Raw genomic sequence first — 17,643 nt, forward strand, 5'->3', positions numbered from 1 at the left:
GTGGATTCTGGATTATCCTCTTACTTTTTTCATTACCATTATCTGCAAGTGTCTGCGACTCTCACACAATGTCACACTCAAATGCATCAGTGCAACTGGAATTTTTAACATTACAGAAATTGTACGATAAGCAAACATATTGGAATATATCAACATATATAGTTTATATATATCGGAATGTCGTTCGTACTTCATGTGGTCAGATGGTTACAAGGAGACAGAAAGGTAGTTAGGACTGAGGGGCCCTACCAGAAGGTGAAATAATTTATGTTGAGGGCAGCCACAAGCACCTTGGAATCCCACAGGCAAATGGGAATCATGACTACAGTCAAGTACCTACAAAACATGAGGCAAATCCAGAGAAGTCAGCTGAACACCTATCCTCTACCAGCCATCACCTTACCTGCTGTCATTTTTACCTGGCCAAACACTGAGATGGAAGCCACTGACATCAGGACAAGGGAACTCCTCACGATGCATGGTGGGTTTCATCCCAAATCCAGCACTCCGAGACTGTACACTAAGCAGAAGGCAGGGAGCCATGCATTAGTGAACATCAGAGCCACTATGCAGGAAGAAACATTAAAGATTTAGGAGTGTGCCAGGAAGATGGCCCCAAGATAGCATAGTATATAAAAACATCTGGGCTGAGTACAGGCTAGAGGTTTGTGAAAGTTTGTGAACCACCCATACATGGTCATTGTTTTCTAAAAGAATTTTAAATAATCTTATGAAATGAACATCCAAATCTCAATTTGTAAAGCAAACCTTCCATATATGGGGAACACAGAAAAAAAGACATATATTTATTATTTATTCAACAAAAGTTATTTCTCTTTCTAAAAACTGAAACTATGCTAAGTGCTAGCTGTGGGTTAGGGTCAGCCACTTCCTTTTGCAGCCATTACTTTTTTCCCCCAGATTAAAGTGGCATCTACAAGCAAAACTCAGTATTTAGTCTGCCCTCCCTTAGCACTACATACATCTTGTACTCTTTTTGGTTTTTGGGGACAGTGCTGAAGTTTTCTGAAGCGATCATTTGGTAACATTCAGTTTCCATTCCATTTAGGTTTAAGAGAGGCAAGTTCCTGCTATTGCTCAAGTGTAAGGAAAGGTCACACTATACCTGCCGCAGTAGCTTTTTATTATACTGCATTCATATGACCTGTATTTTCTGGTTGTATTCTAATAAAGAGAATGAATGGATAATAAAATGTATAAAAAAGTTGAAATAATTATATATGATCATTATACCAGATCATTATGCACTGTATATATAGAGAGTGCATATGCCGTCGTGTCAATGTCAATGCACTCAGATAAATAAAACAAAACCTCAGAAGAGGAAGCATGCGCTATGTTTGACTTTTAACTTCACAATGAGGTGTCAGGTAACGCAGGTAAATCCCAGCCTACACCTGCGTGCAGGCGAACAGGTTGGGCATGAAACATTTCTTAACCAGGAAGCGGATAAGAAGGAATTACAAACGGAGGAATAGTGTCCTCCCATTCTTTTTTTTTTTTTCTTTTTTTTTACATAAAGCCGACTTTGTTCGGGATTGTGATTGCATATGTTTTATGCGATCCACCAAGAAACAGACTGAAAATGGTGGGTCCGTCTGTTAAACGGCAAGGTAGGGTTTATGTTTTTATTCTTACTTTCGGACTCTGTAATGCCCGTATCTCTAGCGCAAAGCGTTTTTAGCTGCACTTGTATGTGTTTGGACATGTTACTTTACTGTATTCATACTTGGTCAGTTTACTAGTCAGCCTTATATTACGCTAACCCACAGGGGATTAGTCAGCTACTATTTTAGTTTTGGGTTTTTATTTTGTTTTTTAGTAATAGTACGTGGTTGTTATCTACATCCGCCTTTAGTCACAGGCCACTAAAGCAGCGGTTGGTGAACCTACAGTCAGTAAACCTGCTTACCTACAGTAGTTTTGGACTTACAATTTGGGCGAATATTCATTGTCATTTTCTATTAAACAATATGCCATGACGTTTTTTTTTTACTGGTTTAACGCATTACTTGACTTGCTGTGGCTAAGACATATAATCTAATTACCTTTAATTTAAAAAGAAAAACATACACTCACAATCCAGACTTCATTTTAGAGTGTTGCTTGCACAGTATAATTATCATGAAAAATATGTTTAGTTTTCCTAGTGTTGGCTTTTCTCTATTATAATGACATTATGGTGTTCATCTTATGTCCTACATTTTCTTGACCAGCACAGACGTTGATGAGATGTGGCAGTATACAGTATTGCTGAAGTCTTGATGTACCAGTGCACCCAACACGCCATCACACTACAGAATGCAGCCGGCTTGCCAACATCACACCTCTGAGCTCCAGCTGAGGGTGGACTTTTTCCGAAAGCTAGGCTACTCTCCACAACAGGTGCAGGCAGCCCTGCTGAAGCTGGGATTGGGAACGGACACAAACACAGTGTTGGGAGAGTTGGTTCGCACTGGGGCCAGGGCGTCTCCCACAGCCAGTCAGGAGGCCGACGAAGGTAGTTCTCTTGAGAACTGGGTGGGAAAATCTACCAGGAGCAAGGATGTTCACCGGCACTCTGCCCAGGAGGACATGGCTGAAACAGACACCGAACTAAAACCCATTGTGATTGATGGAAGCAACGTTGCCATGAGGTAATCACATAGTGAAAAATAGTTGATTAATGCAGTTGTTTATGAATCAGTCACGTCTCTGAAAATAACACCTCAAACTCAGCAATAATCATTCATCTTTGTGCAGAACTTTCAGACAGGTATCTACCTTAATCAGGGGCTAGACCAAGACTCCATCCCTTACATTGCTGTCCACTGTTCCTTCTTAGAAATGCGAGGGACCAGAGTGTCTGAACCTTAATATAGCAGAAACAGTTCTTCATACCATCAGTCTTACACTTTCAAAAGGGCAACTTTTCTCATTTTTTGACTGTCTGCATTGAAATCAAGGGTCAACGATGCACACAATCTACACACGATCTGTTCAGGTGTGGGCGTGTCCTGTGAGCAAGTGTCACAGGCATAAGCAGATGGCACACTACTGTCCATGATATCACAAAATTAATGGAGATTTGTCATTTTATCTTAAAATACTTCAGTGTAAAGGTTTCCAATAGTTACTTAAAATATGAAAAAACATAATTGAAAGTGGTGTTTGAATTATATTAATGAAAGTCTTTATTTATTTGTTGCTTATTTTTTTACTCATTTTCATTTGTGGCCAGGTCGAATTGCCCAGTCCAATACAAACAATACATTGTCTTTATTAGATACTAATAATGTGGTATTATAATTAATCATTCCTTTGTGGTAGACAATAGATAGCTTCATATCCCTTGTTCATGTTTCATTATGACGCCTTTATGTGTTCTTTGTTTAACATAAATCTCTGATAAGTTCTTTAATGCTGAATTTCCCATATTGTGTGTTTTGTAATATTTAGAAGTTATACAAATCGGGTCATGTATCAGATTGCTTTCCAAAAAAAAAGTCCTGTCTGAGAATTACATGGACAGGTGTTTGGCAATGCACTGAAATACTTAAATTAGCTTCATGCAAATGCTTATTTGAACATGTTTCCCCTCTTAAACCCTAACCCTCATCCATCTCTCCCTCTCTATCGCTTTCTCATTCTCTTTCTCTCTCTTTCATGAAGTCATGGGAACAAGGAAGTTTTCTCATGCCGAGGAATTGAGTTGGCAGTCAACTACTTCCTTGAGAGAGGACACAGGAAGATCACCGTGTTTGTGCCCTCGTGGCGAAAAGAACAGCCGCGGCCCGATGTCCCCATTTCAGGTAATGACACTCCCATATACCGTTAAGAAAAAACACAGGCAATAATCATCTACACATGCGGCAGAATAAGCACACATCAGATTTTACATTTCAAACTATATATCATGTTTTATTAAGCCAAATGATTATGTGATTAGTGATTAGCGTATTTTGTTGCTGGAACATATTTTGACACACTTGTTTACAATGACTTAGATTTCATGCAGCTCCTTATATAGTGTTAGATATATATTTTTTTGTTTTTCTTTCAAGAACATCCGCCAAAGACATAAATACTGACGTGAATACTTTGTGAGACCAAAGAATGTTTCTAGGTATATTTGGTCCTAAAGCAGTTGCTTTTATAATAGTCTTGTGAACATGCTCATTTAAATTCAAAATCAATCTGATTTATCAGGAAGAAACACTTCACTTGAGGCCACTGTGGGAATTCCCCACCAGGAAGTTCAAATGTATTTTTTTTCCCCTCCTCCCCAGCCAGTTTCATTGTGAATCTTTAATCTGCTTCCAGTCAAGACATAGGTGTGGCTGCTTCCAGTTGTAGAGAATGTACCACATGACCTACTGCTGTTTTCTTTTTTGCTTTGAGCATCTGTTTGTCAAGTAAACTGATTAGAAACGTATTGTTTTGTATTCTTGTGTAAGACTGAAAAAAGAGAACTGGCCCTTTCCATCATTTTCCAGATAAATGAAACAGAAACCTTGTTTTCAGTTTTTAGTCAATCTCTGACATGGGAGCCCTCAGAAATGCTTTATCTGTAATGTGTATGGATAGATCTTAGATCTTTCCATAACTGGTTTGCTTGTGTTCGTGTTGAATGTTTGTCTCAGCCTGCATTTGGGCAGACGGTCAAGTCAGATTTTTTTTCACATAACAGATCCCAATCTCATCTGTTCCTGCAAACCTAACATATGGAGTTCTTTCACTTTTTGTGTGTACTTCTCAAGAATAGCCACAACAAGGCGACTTGTGTAATTGGCCTGGCTTCTTCAAAGGAATTGTAAAATAGAGATAAAAAAAACAACATTTTTGACTGAAAGCATATAAATTCTAAACAGTAAAAAAAAAAAATGAAATGACAATGAAAATCTGACTGATCTGAAGTGATTATTATTAGTGATTATTCTGTGATATGTTATTAATAGTTCAGTTGAAATCCTTGCACGCTGCTACATTCATCTCCGACTAACCCACATGGCATTTGTCTGAAGATGCAGACTGCTTATATGAGCTTTCATTTTAACAAGAAGTAAAAGCAACAGACCTTGAGTGCTAATTTGGAATGACAGTGAAGCATGACCGTGCACATGAACCCAACCTGAGAAAGCCTTTCATGGCCACGTTGCATGACAAGCTGGGATGTCACAACCTTGTCTTTCATACCTGTTGTGTTTTTTTGGGATTTTTTTTCCCCCATAGGCATTTTTCCCCCCATGGCTATTGTATTAGCATTGCACACATCTGTTTTGAGTTTGTGTGTGGAACCCTTCTGTTTCTTCCCTATTGTGATTTTCTTGGGGTTCATGTCATATTAAAATGATTTCTGCGTTCATCCAACACACAGAGAAGAGATAAATATGAGGAGAACAGCTATATGTTGCCCCCTATTGTGAATGTGGAATATTGACGTGAACTTTGAACGTCGTATATAGCTTATTCAGAGTAGCTGACCGTGGCCACGTCTAATTCCAGATCAGCACATTCTTGGTGAGCTGGAGAGGAGGAAGATCGTCGTGTTCACGCCCTCGCGGCGGGTGGCAGGCAAGCGTGTGGTGTGCTATGACGATCGCTTCATCGTCAAACTCGCTCACGACCTGGACGGCATTATCGTGTCCAACGACACGTACCGCGATCTTCAGGGAGAGCGGCCCGAGTGGAAGCGCTTCATCGAAGAGGCACTGCTCATGTACTCCTTCGTCAATGACAAGTATGTTGTTATTAATGTTTTTGTTCATTTAAACATCATTTGTTGATGCTTGAAAACATTTCTAACACTAATCATGAAACATTTTCTGATTTCTCAATTTCTCATCTCCTTCCACAGGTTCATGCCACCAGAGGACCCTCTCGGACGCCATGGCCCGAACTTAGATAATTTCCTTAGAAAGAAACCTCTGCTACCAGACCAGAAACGCCAACTGTGTCCTTATGGTACATATTTTTCTTGGACATTTCAGATCTCCTGTTTTCTCCGTAATTATTTTGTTTACTGTGTCACAAATATTTGTACTGTAATTGTCAGAGAAGGTAATATTTGAACATTTATAGTTTAATTGTAAGGCATACTGTTAACTTCCAAATATGATCCTCAACAAGACATATTTCTCTCTTTAGGAAAAAAGTGTACATATGGAATCAAATGTAAGTACTATCACCCAGAGCGCACCAACCAGTCCCAACGCTCTCTAGCTGATCAGCTGAGAGACAACGCCCGGCTATCCAGCCCTGTTCACGTCTGTTCGGAGAACGGCCGAGGGGCAGGGGGGTCTCACAGAGGGCCCCGCTTCTATGAGCCTGGCTCCGCCCCTGGCTCCACCCCTACTTCCCTGGAGCTGGAGCTGGAGTATAAGCTGTCCTTGGATTCCGACAGCTCTCTCCCAAGGAGCCAGGTCAACGATGGCATGCTCAACCCCTGGGATGACCTTTACTCAAACCTTGCTACCCATAATGCCCCTGTGGATTGGCACAGTGTGTCCTCTTTGGTCTCCTCTAACTCTCGGGATAGCTCAGATTCTGGCTTGTTCTCCGTTGACAGTCAGTTGTCAGACGTACAAGCTGGCCTCCATCAGCCCAACAGCCCTCTCGCCCAGAGCAACTACTTTGGCTATAACATGCTACCTTATCCTAGGCCTGGTCCCATCCAGCATTACAGCCTGCCAACATTTGTCCATCCAGATAGGTTCCACCGGGGCCAGCCAAAGACATGGCCTGACCCGCTGTGGGTTCCACAATCTCGGACAGCTTATAGCTTACCAGAGCCTCTTCATGGTCCTGCCGTCTCCTTTGAGACGGAGCGAGAAGAAACCAGGAAGAAACTGTATGCCATTTTTAACCCATATCATGTGGACAAAGTCATGGAAATGTTCCCAAAGGTAAACAATGCCCAACAGCTTGCTGCAGAGATTGTCCATTTTAAAACTAATGGCTAATTGTGGTAAATGGTATTTAGTTGAGACAATACATTACTCCATGTACTATGGAGGCTAAAAGGATACTTTGATATGGACACAGCAGCCGTTTACTGCTGTAAGAATTAGCTCAAATGCAAATGTTCTCTGACTCTTAATCCTGGCAAATTATTGTTTTTATGCTGATGTTGTTTTTATTTGAAATCAGAAGCCCCTCTCTGGCTCAGTGTCACATCACATAGTAAATGTGAAAACTTTGTATGACAATGAAGTCAAGTTGAATAGTCTTGTATAGTCTCTTTAACAACCTGGTTTAGCAGTTGTAATATTGTTAAAAGCTTTTTGTTGATGCATATTGCATCTTTTAATATTTCTTATTTTGTTAGACTGAGTGTGCCTAACAATGTTCGATATATGTGTTACTACTGATGATTATATCAATGACGAAATTGAGCCCAATTCTGTTAGCATGCCTTTACAATGTTGCATCAAATTATATATTTATTTGTATGTACCAGTATTTGATTGGCCCCCTAATATAAACTTATTATGCTCTCAGGAGTCAATCTAGATTCCCTTTTACACCTGTGGTCAGCGACACCTCGGCTCATTACGATTTGGTGTACTTAATAATAATACTACATTTTATTTAGAATGCATTTTTCTATTATGAGGTTAATGATGACTTATGATTATTATATTAGTACATGGCTCCAAAAGTCTAAAAATGAATACGCTCAAATAATATTCTTATAACCCAGTGTATAAAAGCACTTTATTGGATCTTTGATTGTAAACTACGAAAATTTGTCCTTATGTTGGCTCTAGATTTTTCTTAAAATGGTAACTTTGGGAAATCATTTACATTGCACCTTACGTGTGTGTGTGTGTGTGTGTGTGTGTGTGTGTGTGTGTGTGTGTGTGTGTGTGTGTGTTCTGTGGTTTTAGCATCATGATTGAGATTAATGTGATCAATGGAGAAGAGTTCTCAGTTATGCAGTCCCAATTTGTTTTCTTTATTCATAAAAAAAAAACTTTAAAAGGAAATGCTGAATATGCTGAGTTTCTAATGACAAATTATACAATATACAAATGAATGATAACATGTCTTTCAGAAAGAAAAACAGCAGTATCACGCGCATGTTTAGTGCCCTTGGCCCGCTTGGTCAGAACCTGTTGGGCTATTACGCTATGATGTTTCTAAAAGCCTGTGATGCAGATGTCTAAATCTCCGCTTACTAATGTCACCTCACCCTACATGCACAAAATTATAGTTGCCGATTCATGTTTGCATGCGTGAGCACATGCAGAAAAAAATTTATTACATATCACAATATAGTAAACCAGTTTTGTGTTCTAACAACGCAGACGATGTAAATCATGTGTGACTGGGTCAAGACAGATGTGCTATTCTCTGTACTGTATGCAAATGCTGTACTTTACCCTTCAGGGTGGATGAGCTCATGCACAGACTTGCGCAGAATACTTTTTCCAGTGAGAGACATTTTTGTCAAAGTGCTTCACTTCTTAGCATAGAGAAGAAATTCTGACCGTTTTGTGGTTGTCACGAAGGCTGAGGGCAGAGTCCATTACACGGTCTCCAGCCCAGGTGATCAAACACGTGCCCCAACCAACAGACCAAACAGCCAACTTTCTGACCTAGCAGCCAGAGCACCATTTTCACCTTCCTGAGTGACAGTGTCCATCATACCCAATAGCTTCACAGTACCATCCCACTTCTGACACCGTTGGTGATCAAACCGTACCCCGGTCTTGTTCCCAGGTCCTCCAGGTGGTAAAGCCATGCCCGGCCATCAGACCAAAGACACACCATCACACCACACTCTCCTTCATGAGGTGGTCGTCTCAGTCATGGTGGCAACATCAAGAAAAGAAAAGGGTTCAGAACTCAAATCAAACTTGAAAGCACCTGCAGTTTGAAGATGGTTTAGATGTTTGAGATGCATTGTTTAGAGGCACCTAATTATATTCATCCTCCTTCATTCTGAAATGACACAGGAGGCAGTTAAAAGGAAATTTGCTGGTGGGGGGGAAATTGTGTGTCCAAGGAGGAAGTTTACATAGGTTTAAGTTGTCTGCTTCCAGTGAAAGGCATGCTCAGATAAATGTAAAAGCATCTGTATGTAAATCACCCTCCCACAATTTGTTTGCCTCATACTTCCTCACAGTAGCCCTTCTTTCCCAGGGCAGGTGGTACGATTACACGCACACGCACACGCACACGTACACGCACACGAGCACATGCTTAACAACAGTTCTCATGGCCACACCACAGAAAGTGAACGCTGACATGAACCACTTGTCATGTCAGATTTTGTTGTTGTTTGTTTGTTTGTTTGTGGTGTTGTTTACATTGTAGTAAATATTTTCTGGTTTTAAATAAGTATTTGGGTTAAGAATGTGTCTGACATAACTGAAATAATTCCCATATTTATAATGCTCCTGACCATGAATCAGATAATGGTGAAGGATATGACGTCAGTCAAAACTAACTTGGTAGTAGAATCTTCATTTTGGAATTAAATATACTTTAAATGTGAAAAAGAAGCTGTTGTTAACACTACACGGTTGTCTTCTGCTCAGTAGCAGGACACTGTTTTGTAACAAGTAGTGCTTGTGCACAGCAGGTTTTCAAGCACAAGTGAAGCTGTATTATGCTGTCAGTGGGGACTGTACTCAAAGTGATTTTTACTTTACAGCTTGGCTGAACTGCATCTGAAAAAAACAGAAACATGCTAGAACAAGTCTAAATGTTCTCATGTAGCTTTGTATAATTCACTCCAAAAAATACAATACACCAATGCAAATAAAAACCAAAAATAAGATGTCTAGGAGTTTCACATGAAATTGCTAAAAAGTTTTATTGTTCTTCATCAAACAAAGTCCTATTTTTGTAGGCCATGGTAAACCTTTACAGACTATGCTATACAGCTCACATTTCTGCAAACCCTAGCATTTCAACACCGGACAGATAAACACCCCCTGGAGGACTGAGAATTCAAAATATTTCTTGGTGCATTTTTCAACTTACCAACCAAAGGCAGTTCCAGTAAGTTAGGGCCAGTGTCTGCAGGTTGCATAGTAACACCCTTGTGCCTCCATGAGTCATAAAGCCAGTTCCCAGACCAGCACAGCTTGCTGAAGGCTGCAAATACACTGTATCCAGGCATGCTAAGGAGAGAGAGAGTAATTGAGACAGAGGTATATTTCCTTATAACCTTTGAATTTTATGTCATAATAAACTACACTGAGAGAAATCTTGTTATTGTCATTCTCTGTCTGAGGTTTCGTGCTCAGAACTATTAAAGTAGCTCCAAAGTTCAGCCTGGTTGCTGTTCATTCTTAGCCAGCTCCAACTCCAGCTCCAGCTCCATGATCCAGTTCCATGATCCGGCTCCATGATCCGGCTCCATGATCCAGCTCCATGATCCACCTCCATGATCCACCTCCATGATCCAGGTCTGTGTTCCACCTCCATGATCCGGCTCCGTGTTCCACCTCCATGATCCAACTCCATGATCCGGCTCCATGATCCAGGTCCATGATCCAGCTCCATGATCCAGCTCCATGATCCAGCTCCATGTTCCACCTCCATGATCCAACTCCATGATCCAGCTCCGTGTTCCACCTCCATGATCCAGCTCCATGATCCAGCTCTAGTTCTGAGTTTCAGCTCCAGCTCTGAGCTCCAGCTTCAGCTCCTGGTCCATGATCCAGCTCAGGTGGACATCAGGGAAGCCCTGCAGCTGGCCCTGACAACATCTCTTCCTCATGCTGCCTCAGCCTGAGGGCAGGAGGCCCTGCGGCCTTTGGCCAATCCACAGGTCCACTAGAGAATGTGGCACAAAGACCCTGTGGGGACCAGTCCATTTCTCCATGACACACACCCATAAGTGAACACATCACAGTAGAGAGAAAGAGAAAAGTATGAGAAAAAATCTGCTGTAACAGAAGATGAACTCTAAGATATGTCTGTTAGTTTGGGGAAGACAGACATAAGTGTTCATGTATGTAATGCTGACAGACATGACACAGGTGTATCTGGAGTCAGCAGCAGGAAGGGAGACATGTTTGAGTAAACATCATTTTTTTAGTAATCTCATATCCTGCATCTGGGTTGGAGAATTTGGCTCAGGCCACCTGATAGACACCAGGAAACAAATATAAGTCAAGTGCTTCCTTCTAAGCTTATAGGGACAAGTAGCTGTTATATAAAACCTACCAGGCAAATGCAATGGAAAAACCGGATGGTGGTTGATATACTGGAACCATCAGGTTCCTTTTCACCTTTTCCGTGTCTTTGCAGAAATCCCCTGACCTAACCGCAATCTCAGAGTGCAGCTATAAAGGACATTTATATGATAATATCTCATAGTTTTGCAAGTCTATTATGACTGCATAATCAGTAATGTTGGCTCTGTAAAAAAAAGGCATAGCAGTTGTATGACATCATCAGACAGCTTGTCCAGAACATGATCTCTTAGAACATGTCTCTGCAATTACATGAACCATATTTCCCATGATGCACTCTGACTGGTGATCTGAACCTTGTCTATCTATGCCAGGGGTGTCCAAAGTCCGGCTCCTGGGCCAATTGCGGTCTAAATAAATGAGTCTATTTGGATTTAATGATAATGTTTCACAAGACCAGGCTGAATGGTCCAGGCCCCGACGCATTTTCACCTCACCTGCAAAAAGTTTGGACAGTCCTGATTCTGCTTTCAGAAGTCTCCTCTGTGGGCTGTTGCTGTGCTCATGGTGATTAGTTTTCTCCTGCTGCTGCTGCTTCTCTGATTCTACATTCATTATTCTTTTGTAGCAGAAACAGTAAGAGGCCCAAGATACATTGCAGCGTCATGAGATCTGTTTGACAAGAGCATTTGAAGTAAAAGTAGTCTGAGGTGAGGCTGTCCTGCCACCTGTTGGACAGGTACAACACTGTTATGGCTCATGCTATTCTAACTATAAAATGCTGCATTTTTTTTTACAAAAGACATCAGTCCAGAAGTACAGGATAATCACACATTCACAGCATTGACTTCTATTATGTTAAATACTGCATGGAACAACAATGTTTAACTCTGAAAGTAAAACAACACTTTTACCAACAACAGTCACTAAGAATGCCATTTATAGTCACAAATATATATGTTGGATTCATGAGATATCCATGGTGTTGGTTTTATGGTATAGTATGAGCTCTTGTCCATGAGATAGTAAGTCACAAGACTTTGTGTGGTTCATTTCACACAAGTAATAAATGCCAATTAATAAAATAACAGAAAGACAAAATGACAATTAGAATTATTGGATAAATAATAAACAACAAAATAGGCTCTACTTACCTAGAAACCTCAAAGTGCACAGCAACCCAAAGAGCTCCTGACACAGGACACGCAACCATTTTGAACCATTTTACTTGCTCATAGTTGCCAGTTGGCTGTACTGTGTACAAAAACAGAGGTGTTATGGTTACCACATTAACAACTAAACTTGCAACAGCTTGTTTAATATTACTGTAAAGGAATCATTTCAGTGAGGAGAAAATGATACGTGAATTTACAATTATCCCCACAAGCATGCACGCCTTCTATTTGCAACATTTCTGAGTATCTCTTCGTTCAAGCATGCAAATACCATGACACACTGAATGAGGATTCACTGTGATGTATGTAGTGTTGTAAGCTGTTTAGTATTGCTACAGATAATAACATTCTTCAGAACAAATAACATTCTTCATTAGGCCTATAACCACTCACTGGTGTATGTGAGCTAACCTGTTACTATAAAGGAGGTTGCTACTAATGAGGCAAGCATGACAGTAACAGTAAAGCCTGTGTAGTCTGTAAAGTCATATATGAAACCCTGCTTCTCTGGAAACTGTGTGTATATTTATAAATGTGTGTGTGTGTGTGTGTGTGTGTGTGTGTGTGTGTGTGTGTGTGTGTGTGTGTGTGTGTGTGTGTGTGTGTGTGTTTTGCTTCGTTAGACGCAAAATACAGTAATGTCACTGAGCTTTTGGACTGAAAGTGTTCTTACCGTTAAGAAAGTTTTGCAGTTCTGCAAGATTGCCACAAGATGGCGAAAGAACACCATTCTGTATTTTCTAACTGAAGAAAGAACAGTATGGTTACGTCTGTCACCTAATCTTCCACTAGTGCACTCATGGGGTTACCACCTTGGTATCTGTTGCTACTTATGAAAGATCCCCTGCTAGGTTTGATTGATTTATTTATTTTTTCCACAGAATTGCACTCTCTGTTTCTCTGTGTACACCCACCCCTGCTCCCACATTATGTTAAATTTACATAATATCTTTATTGCATCTTTAATCCTTTTTGGAGGGACAGACTTGTGTAATTGCAACAATTACACAATTAATTCGTGTATTTCCAGTCACCCAGTACTGTAATACATATTGCAGAGAAGTCGATCGAAGAATGGGGACTCTTTGTCTGTGCTATGTCAATGTCAGTTTTAAATATTAATGCATTGGTTATTACCATGGTGTTTATCAGATATATGAGATGTAAGTCTACTATTTGGATGTATGAAACTTAGTTTAAAACTTTTGAATCCAAAATGTCAGGAATTTCAATACAAAAAGATTTTTACTCTTTTTGGCATGTTCAAACGTAACATGAGTCCTCAGGGAATATCACTGCGTTTAAATGACATTGTGCTGTTTGCCATCTAAATAATAATAATAATCATAATAATCTTTATTTGTATAGCACCTTTCATACATACATGCAGCTCAAAGTGCTTTACAGTATAAATAAATAGAAACATAAAAAGGAGATAAGACAAAAGAAAAATGTAAAAATAAATAAAAGATAAAATATTAAAATAACAAAAAATGGAAAAAGTAAAGTAAACAATATAATAAAAGTAAAGTAAATAAGATAATAATCGGGACCAAAAACCCATATGTAAAATCCCAAATCAATTAAACACGTCAAAAATGTCATGTAAATGTCATCCACAAGTTCATTGCAATTTTGCTATGATCTTGTAACAGCATTTCTCTTCTAATAATTACTTCTGTTATTGTTTCTTCTTGTATTACTGAGGTGTTCAGAATGGGCCCAATCTAACGTCATCTCCCAAGCAGGAGGGTAAACACACCGAGCTGAGGGCTCTTTCTCTGGGGCTTCATTAGCCTCTATGAGTCTTGCATAGCTAGACGCTGTCATCTTGTTGCCCAAGGCCTTCCAGTAGAAACCCCAGAGAACCCAAGAGCAGGTGCTTTTCCACCCATTCTGTAATGCTCGCCTACAGGGACAAAGAAAGTCATACACCAGTCAATGTATTAAAGTAACAGGATCATAGCAAACCAGTCATCAAACGCTGGCACATAGCTCACCCTGAAGTACTAGTCCTGCTTGATGATGTAGACCTGAAGACACATATTCGGTTTCCTGATCTTACCATATAAGCAGTAAACGACCAGTATTTTACATTTAAAAAAATTACATGTTGCAATAAGTTGGTAAGTCGCAAAAGTAAAAATATGCCAATTTTGCATTTTAATGGTAATGGTTTGATGGTAATGGTAATGATGGTTTGGACATGTCTTCAAAGTTTAAATATGATATAAAGACTTTTATTTACTCTTTTAATGACACTATATTCCAAAAACAAAGCAGTTCATATTTTAAAATGTGTTTCAGTATACTATTGAGATGTGTTCCTATATAACATTTTTTTTCCTGATTTTTAAGTGGCAGCAATTCCCAAGCCATTTCTTTCAGTTGTATTTTTGTATTTTGATGATTCTTATACAAAAATTATATTTAATGAGAGGAACTGGTCCTAATTGCACTGTTTTCACTGACTACTGGGCCCTTTTTAATTTGAGAATTTTGGAACCTTTGACTTGGCTTTATCAAATTGATTGTTTTTGTTGGTGGTGTCTAACTAAGCATAAGTATATGGAAAGGAGAGTCCTGCAGGCAGCACTGAGATTCTATTGCTAACAGCAAGGCCAAGCGTGTCCATACTGTGGGTAAGATCATAGCATGGCCTCATGTTCATCAGGGGGAAGCCCCTAATCATCAGTCACATGCATCTCATAGAACATCTGTAAAGAGCCTTCAGAAATTATTCTGATAATGAAGAGTGTTTGACCCTCCTCTTCTTCAACAACCTTACAGTCAGGGTGACAGGCCAGTGTTTCCATTAATTAACTACCTCTCCAGAGAGAGAGTGAGTGAGACAGAGAGACAGAGAAAGAGTGTGTGTCGTGTGTGTGTGTGTGTGAGAGAGAGAGAGAGAGAGAGAGAAAGAAAGAGAGAGAGAGAGAGAGAGAGACGGGAGGGAAAGCAATTGCAGTAGACACTCTTCACTTCATCCACTGCTGTCATCCTCAGGCAAAACATCACTTTCCTTCATCCTGTAAGTACAAATGTACTATATATATTTCACTCATAAGTCTTAAAACATTATAACTATACTGGGCTGGATGTGCGTCAGTACTTTGAGATTCCCTAAAGGGGGATGTTATTATAGTTCAAAACATGTGCTACAGTAGAGGCAAGAATATTGAATGTATTTTTCCCAAAACCTAGTTAGAAATATGTATATATATATATATATATATATATATATATATATATATATATATATATATATATATATATATATATATATATATGAAATTATTGCTTTTCTATGTTCCTTGACCTTTGTAAATACAATACAACTATTACTTATTGTTATTCGTAAAATTGATAGTTACATTATTACAATATCTTTCAAATAGACAATCCTCTTAAAGTCTGTGGTGCTTACAGGATAGTTTTGATTTGTTTCTATTATAAATCATCACAAATCTTGCCATAGGTACTAAAATGGTGTAATTGCATTACTGATTAAATATTACATGTTTTGACACTGTACTTTCTGTTTCTCATCTCAACAATGAGGCCAGATTATTATAAAATATATGTTCTAATAAACTGCTCCTATTAAGAGTTAGAGACAGGATCCTTTTTGGAGGACCTGTTGACAAAGCAAATGGTTTCCAGGGCAGTTTCCTGAAGGGGTTCATACTTCGTCCTCTAGGGACCTGTGGTAACAGGGCATGCTTTGCACTTACACTCATGGGATTCGCTGAGAACAAACAAGTTGTTAATTGTGCATGAGCAACGGATCCCACAGAAATTAAACGTGGTAGATGGACACGTGATTTGCTTTTTAGAATTTGTATTTTCTATATTAGTGTATTAGTATTAGTATTTTTTGCATTTTATGAGAAGTAATAATTATCTGCTGAAATTAGCATAGATTGGCAACTGATGTTACAAACAAATGTGTGTGCAGACTAAAAAGCGTTGATTATTCATGTTTACCCAGAACACCCTGTAGCTGCTCATTATTGCTTGACCAGCAAAAGATCTGTTCACTGGAACAAAGCACAATAAGCTATGTAATAAAATCCCTCTGTGCAGACTGAGGGGACCGACCAACATGTCTGCATAAATGGGTCTAGTATCAATATCAATACAATACCTGCTATAAAAATATTTATCTTACATGAAGATTGTATGATTAAACAAAAAGAAAAGTGAAGGAACTTTTCTGTTTTATGTAAAAACTGACAAATGTGTGTGTAGTCTGTGACAGTATATTTGGGAGTGAACATGAGTAGGTTATGAATGACTAGCTATGTGGTTTTGTGTTAACAGGTAGTGACAGAAGACAATTCAATCTGCTGACCCAGTGAAGAATGGGTTCAAGTCCCTGTTTAAAAGGTAACCTTTTATAATACTATTGATTTATACAAAACAGGCCATATATATATTTTTAATAGTAGGATACCTATATATATTTTTAATAGTAGGATACCTAAATCATACATGGCAATACAATTACAATTGTTTAATACAATTGTCTGAATATGAGAATGGTGGAGCTGTGAAATGCTAATAATGATCCATGTTCACCAGGGCTGTATTTGGTACTGTATTCTGTATTTTAATGGTTGTCATAGTTTTGATTCTGAAAATAAAGTATGTGCTAAAGGTCCATGGCAGCTCCACAGTAAAGATATAGGAAGTTAATACGTATATAATAGGTAATAGGCCTATGAAACATTGTCATTCTTCATTGCAAAAAAAACACTGTTGATTTACCTTTAAAAAAGTTATTTGAAGTTAATAAAACACAAAAATTGTGATAAACTCACAATTTTAGGACAACAAGGCTAAATAGTTATTATAATGATGTTGTTACAGAGATCGTACTGACAGAGAGCACATAGCAGCTTAATCTGAATGAGCTGGCGCAAAAATCAATATTCCCCTGTTGTTGTCTGACTGTGTCTTCCCTTCCAACAGGACTCTTTCTTTTTTTATTACTGCAAATAAGTTGGCTGATGTATGTCCAGGGGGGAAATTCTACCTCCACTTCAATGGATAATGCAATGAATGAAACCCTGTTTAACGACACTCTGAACATGCCAGACAATTCATCTCTAGAATATAACAGTACAGCAGGTAATCTGGTTATTTACCAGATCGTAACATGTTGTTTCAAATAATGGTAAAGATAGAATTACTGTATATAAAATGTTTTCACATTTTAATTAATAATGCATAACACAATTTCAATTATAGCTTTGGCCTGATAAAATAATGAATTGAAAAATTAAACATGAAGCATTATTATAAATTATAGG

General features: G+C 38.8%; 1 protein-coding gene and 1 long non-coding RNA gene across 5 annotated transcripts; one reads left to right on the forward strand and one right to left on the reverse strand.

The window, feature by feature from the left end:
• Positions 1-1,497: 1,497 nt before the first annotated feature.
• On the forward strand, positions 1,498-7,507 carry zc3h12aa (zinc finger CCCH-type containing 12Aa). Of its 2 annotated transcripts, none has more exons than XM_076971791.1 (6): positions 1,498-1,634; positions 2,238-2,657; positions 3,673-3,812; positions 5,506-5,740; positions 5,858-5,964; positions 6,148-7,507. In XM_076971791.1, the coding sequence occupies exons 2-6, from the start codon at positions 2,323-2,325 to the stop codon at positions 6,960-6,962; spliced, it is 1,632 nt and encodes a 543-aa protein (XP_076827906.1). In that variant the 5' UTR covers positions 1,498-1,634; positions 2,238-2,322; the 3' UTR covers positions 6,963-7,507. The 2 variants fall into 2 exon arrangements, with proteins under 2 accessions (XP_076827906.1, XP_076827907.1); XM_076971792.1 differs by having other exon boundaries at positions 2,243-2,657.
• Positions 7,508-8,728: 1,221 nt separating this feature from the next.
• Positions 8,729-12,396, reverse strand: LOC143474341 (uncharacterized). Of its 3 annotated transcripts, XR_013120742.1 has the most exons (4): positions 12,308-12,395; positions 11,651-11,881; positions 9,994-10,133; positions 8,729-9,677 (listed from the first exon to the last, which is right to left on the reverse strand). It is a non-coding gene; the product is annotated as an uncharacterized LOC143474341 (long non-coding RNA). The 3 variants fall into 3 exon arrangements; XR_013120743.1 differs by having other exon boundaries at positions 8,729-10,133; positions 11,651-11,825; positions 12,308-12,396; XR_013120741.1 differs by having other exon boundaries at positions 8,729-10,133.
• Between the last annotated feature and the right edge of the window lie 5,247 nt (positions 12,397-17,643).

Source organism: Brachyhypopomus gauderio, chromosome 13 (assembly GCF_052324685.1).
Source record: "Brachyhypopomus gauderio isolate BG-103 chromosome 13, BGAUD_0.2, whole genome shotgun sequence".
In the NCBI taxonomy this organism is placed as follows: Eukaryota; Metazoa; Chordata; class Actinopteri; order Gymnotiformes; family Hypopomidae; genus Brachyhypopomus; species Brachyhypopomus gauderio.

Coding starts and splice junctions, on each gene's coding strand:
- zc3h12aa (XM_076971791.1), top strand. CDS start 2,323: ATGCAGCCGGCTTGCCAACATCACACCTCTGAGCTCCAGCTGAGGGTG. Junction 2,658..3,672: donor GGAAGCAACGTTGCCATGAG/GTAATCACATAG, acceptor TCTTTCATGAAG/TCATGGGAACAAGGAAGTTT. Junction 5,741..5,857: donor TACTCCTTCGTCAATGACAA/GTATGTTGTTAT, acceptor CTCCTTCCACAG/GTTCATGCCACCAGAGGACC.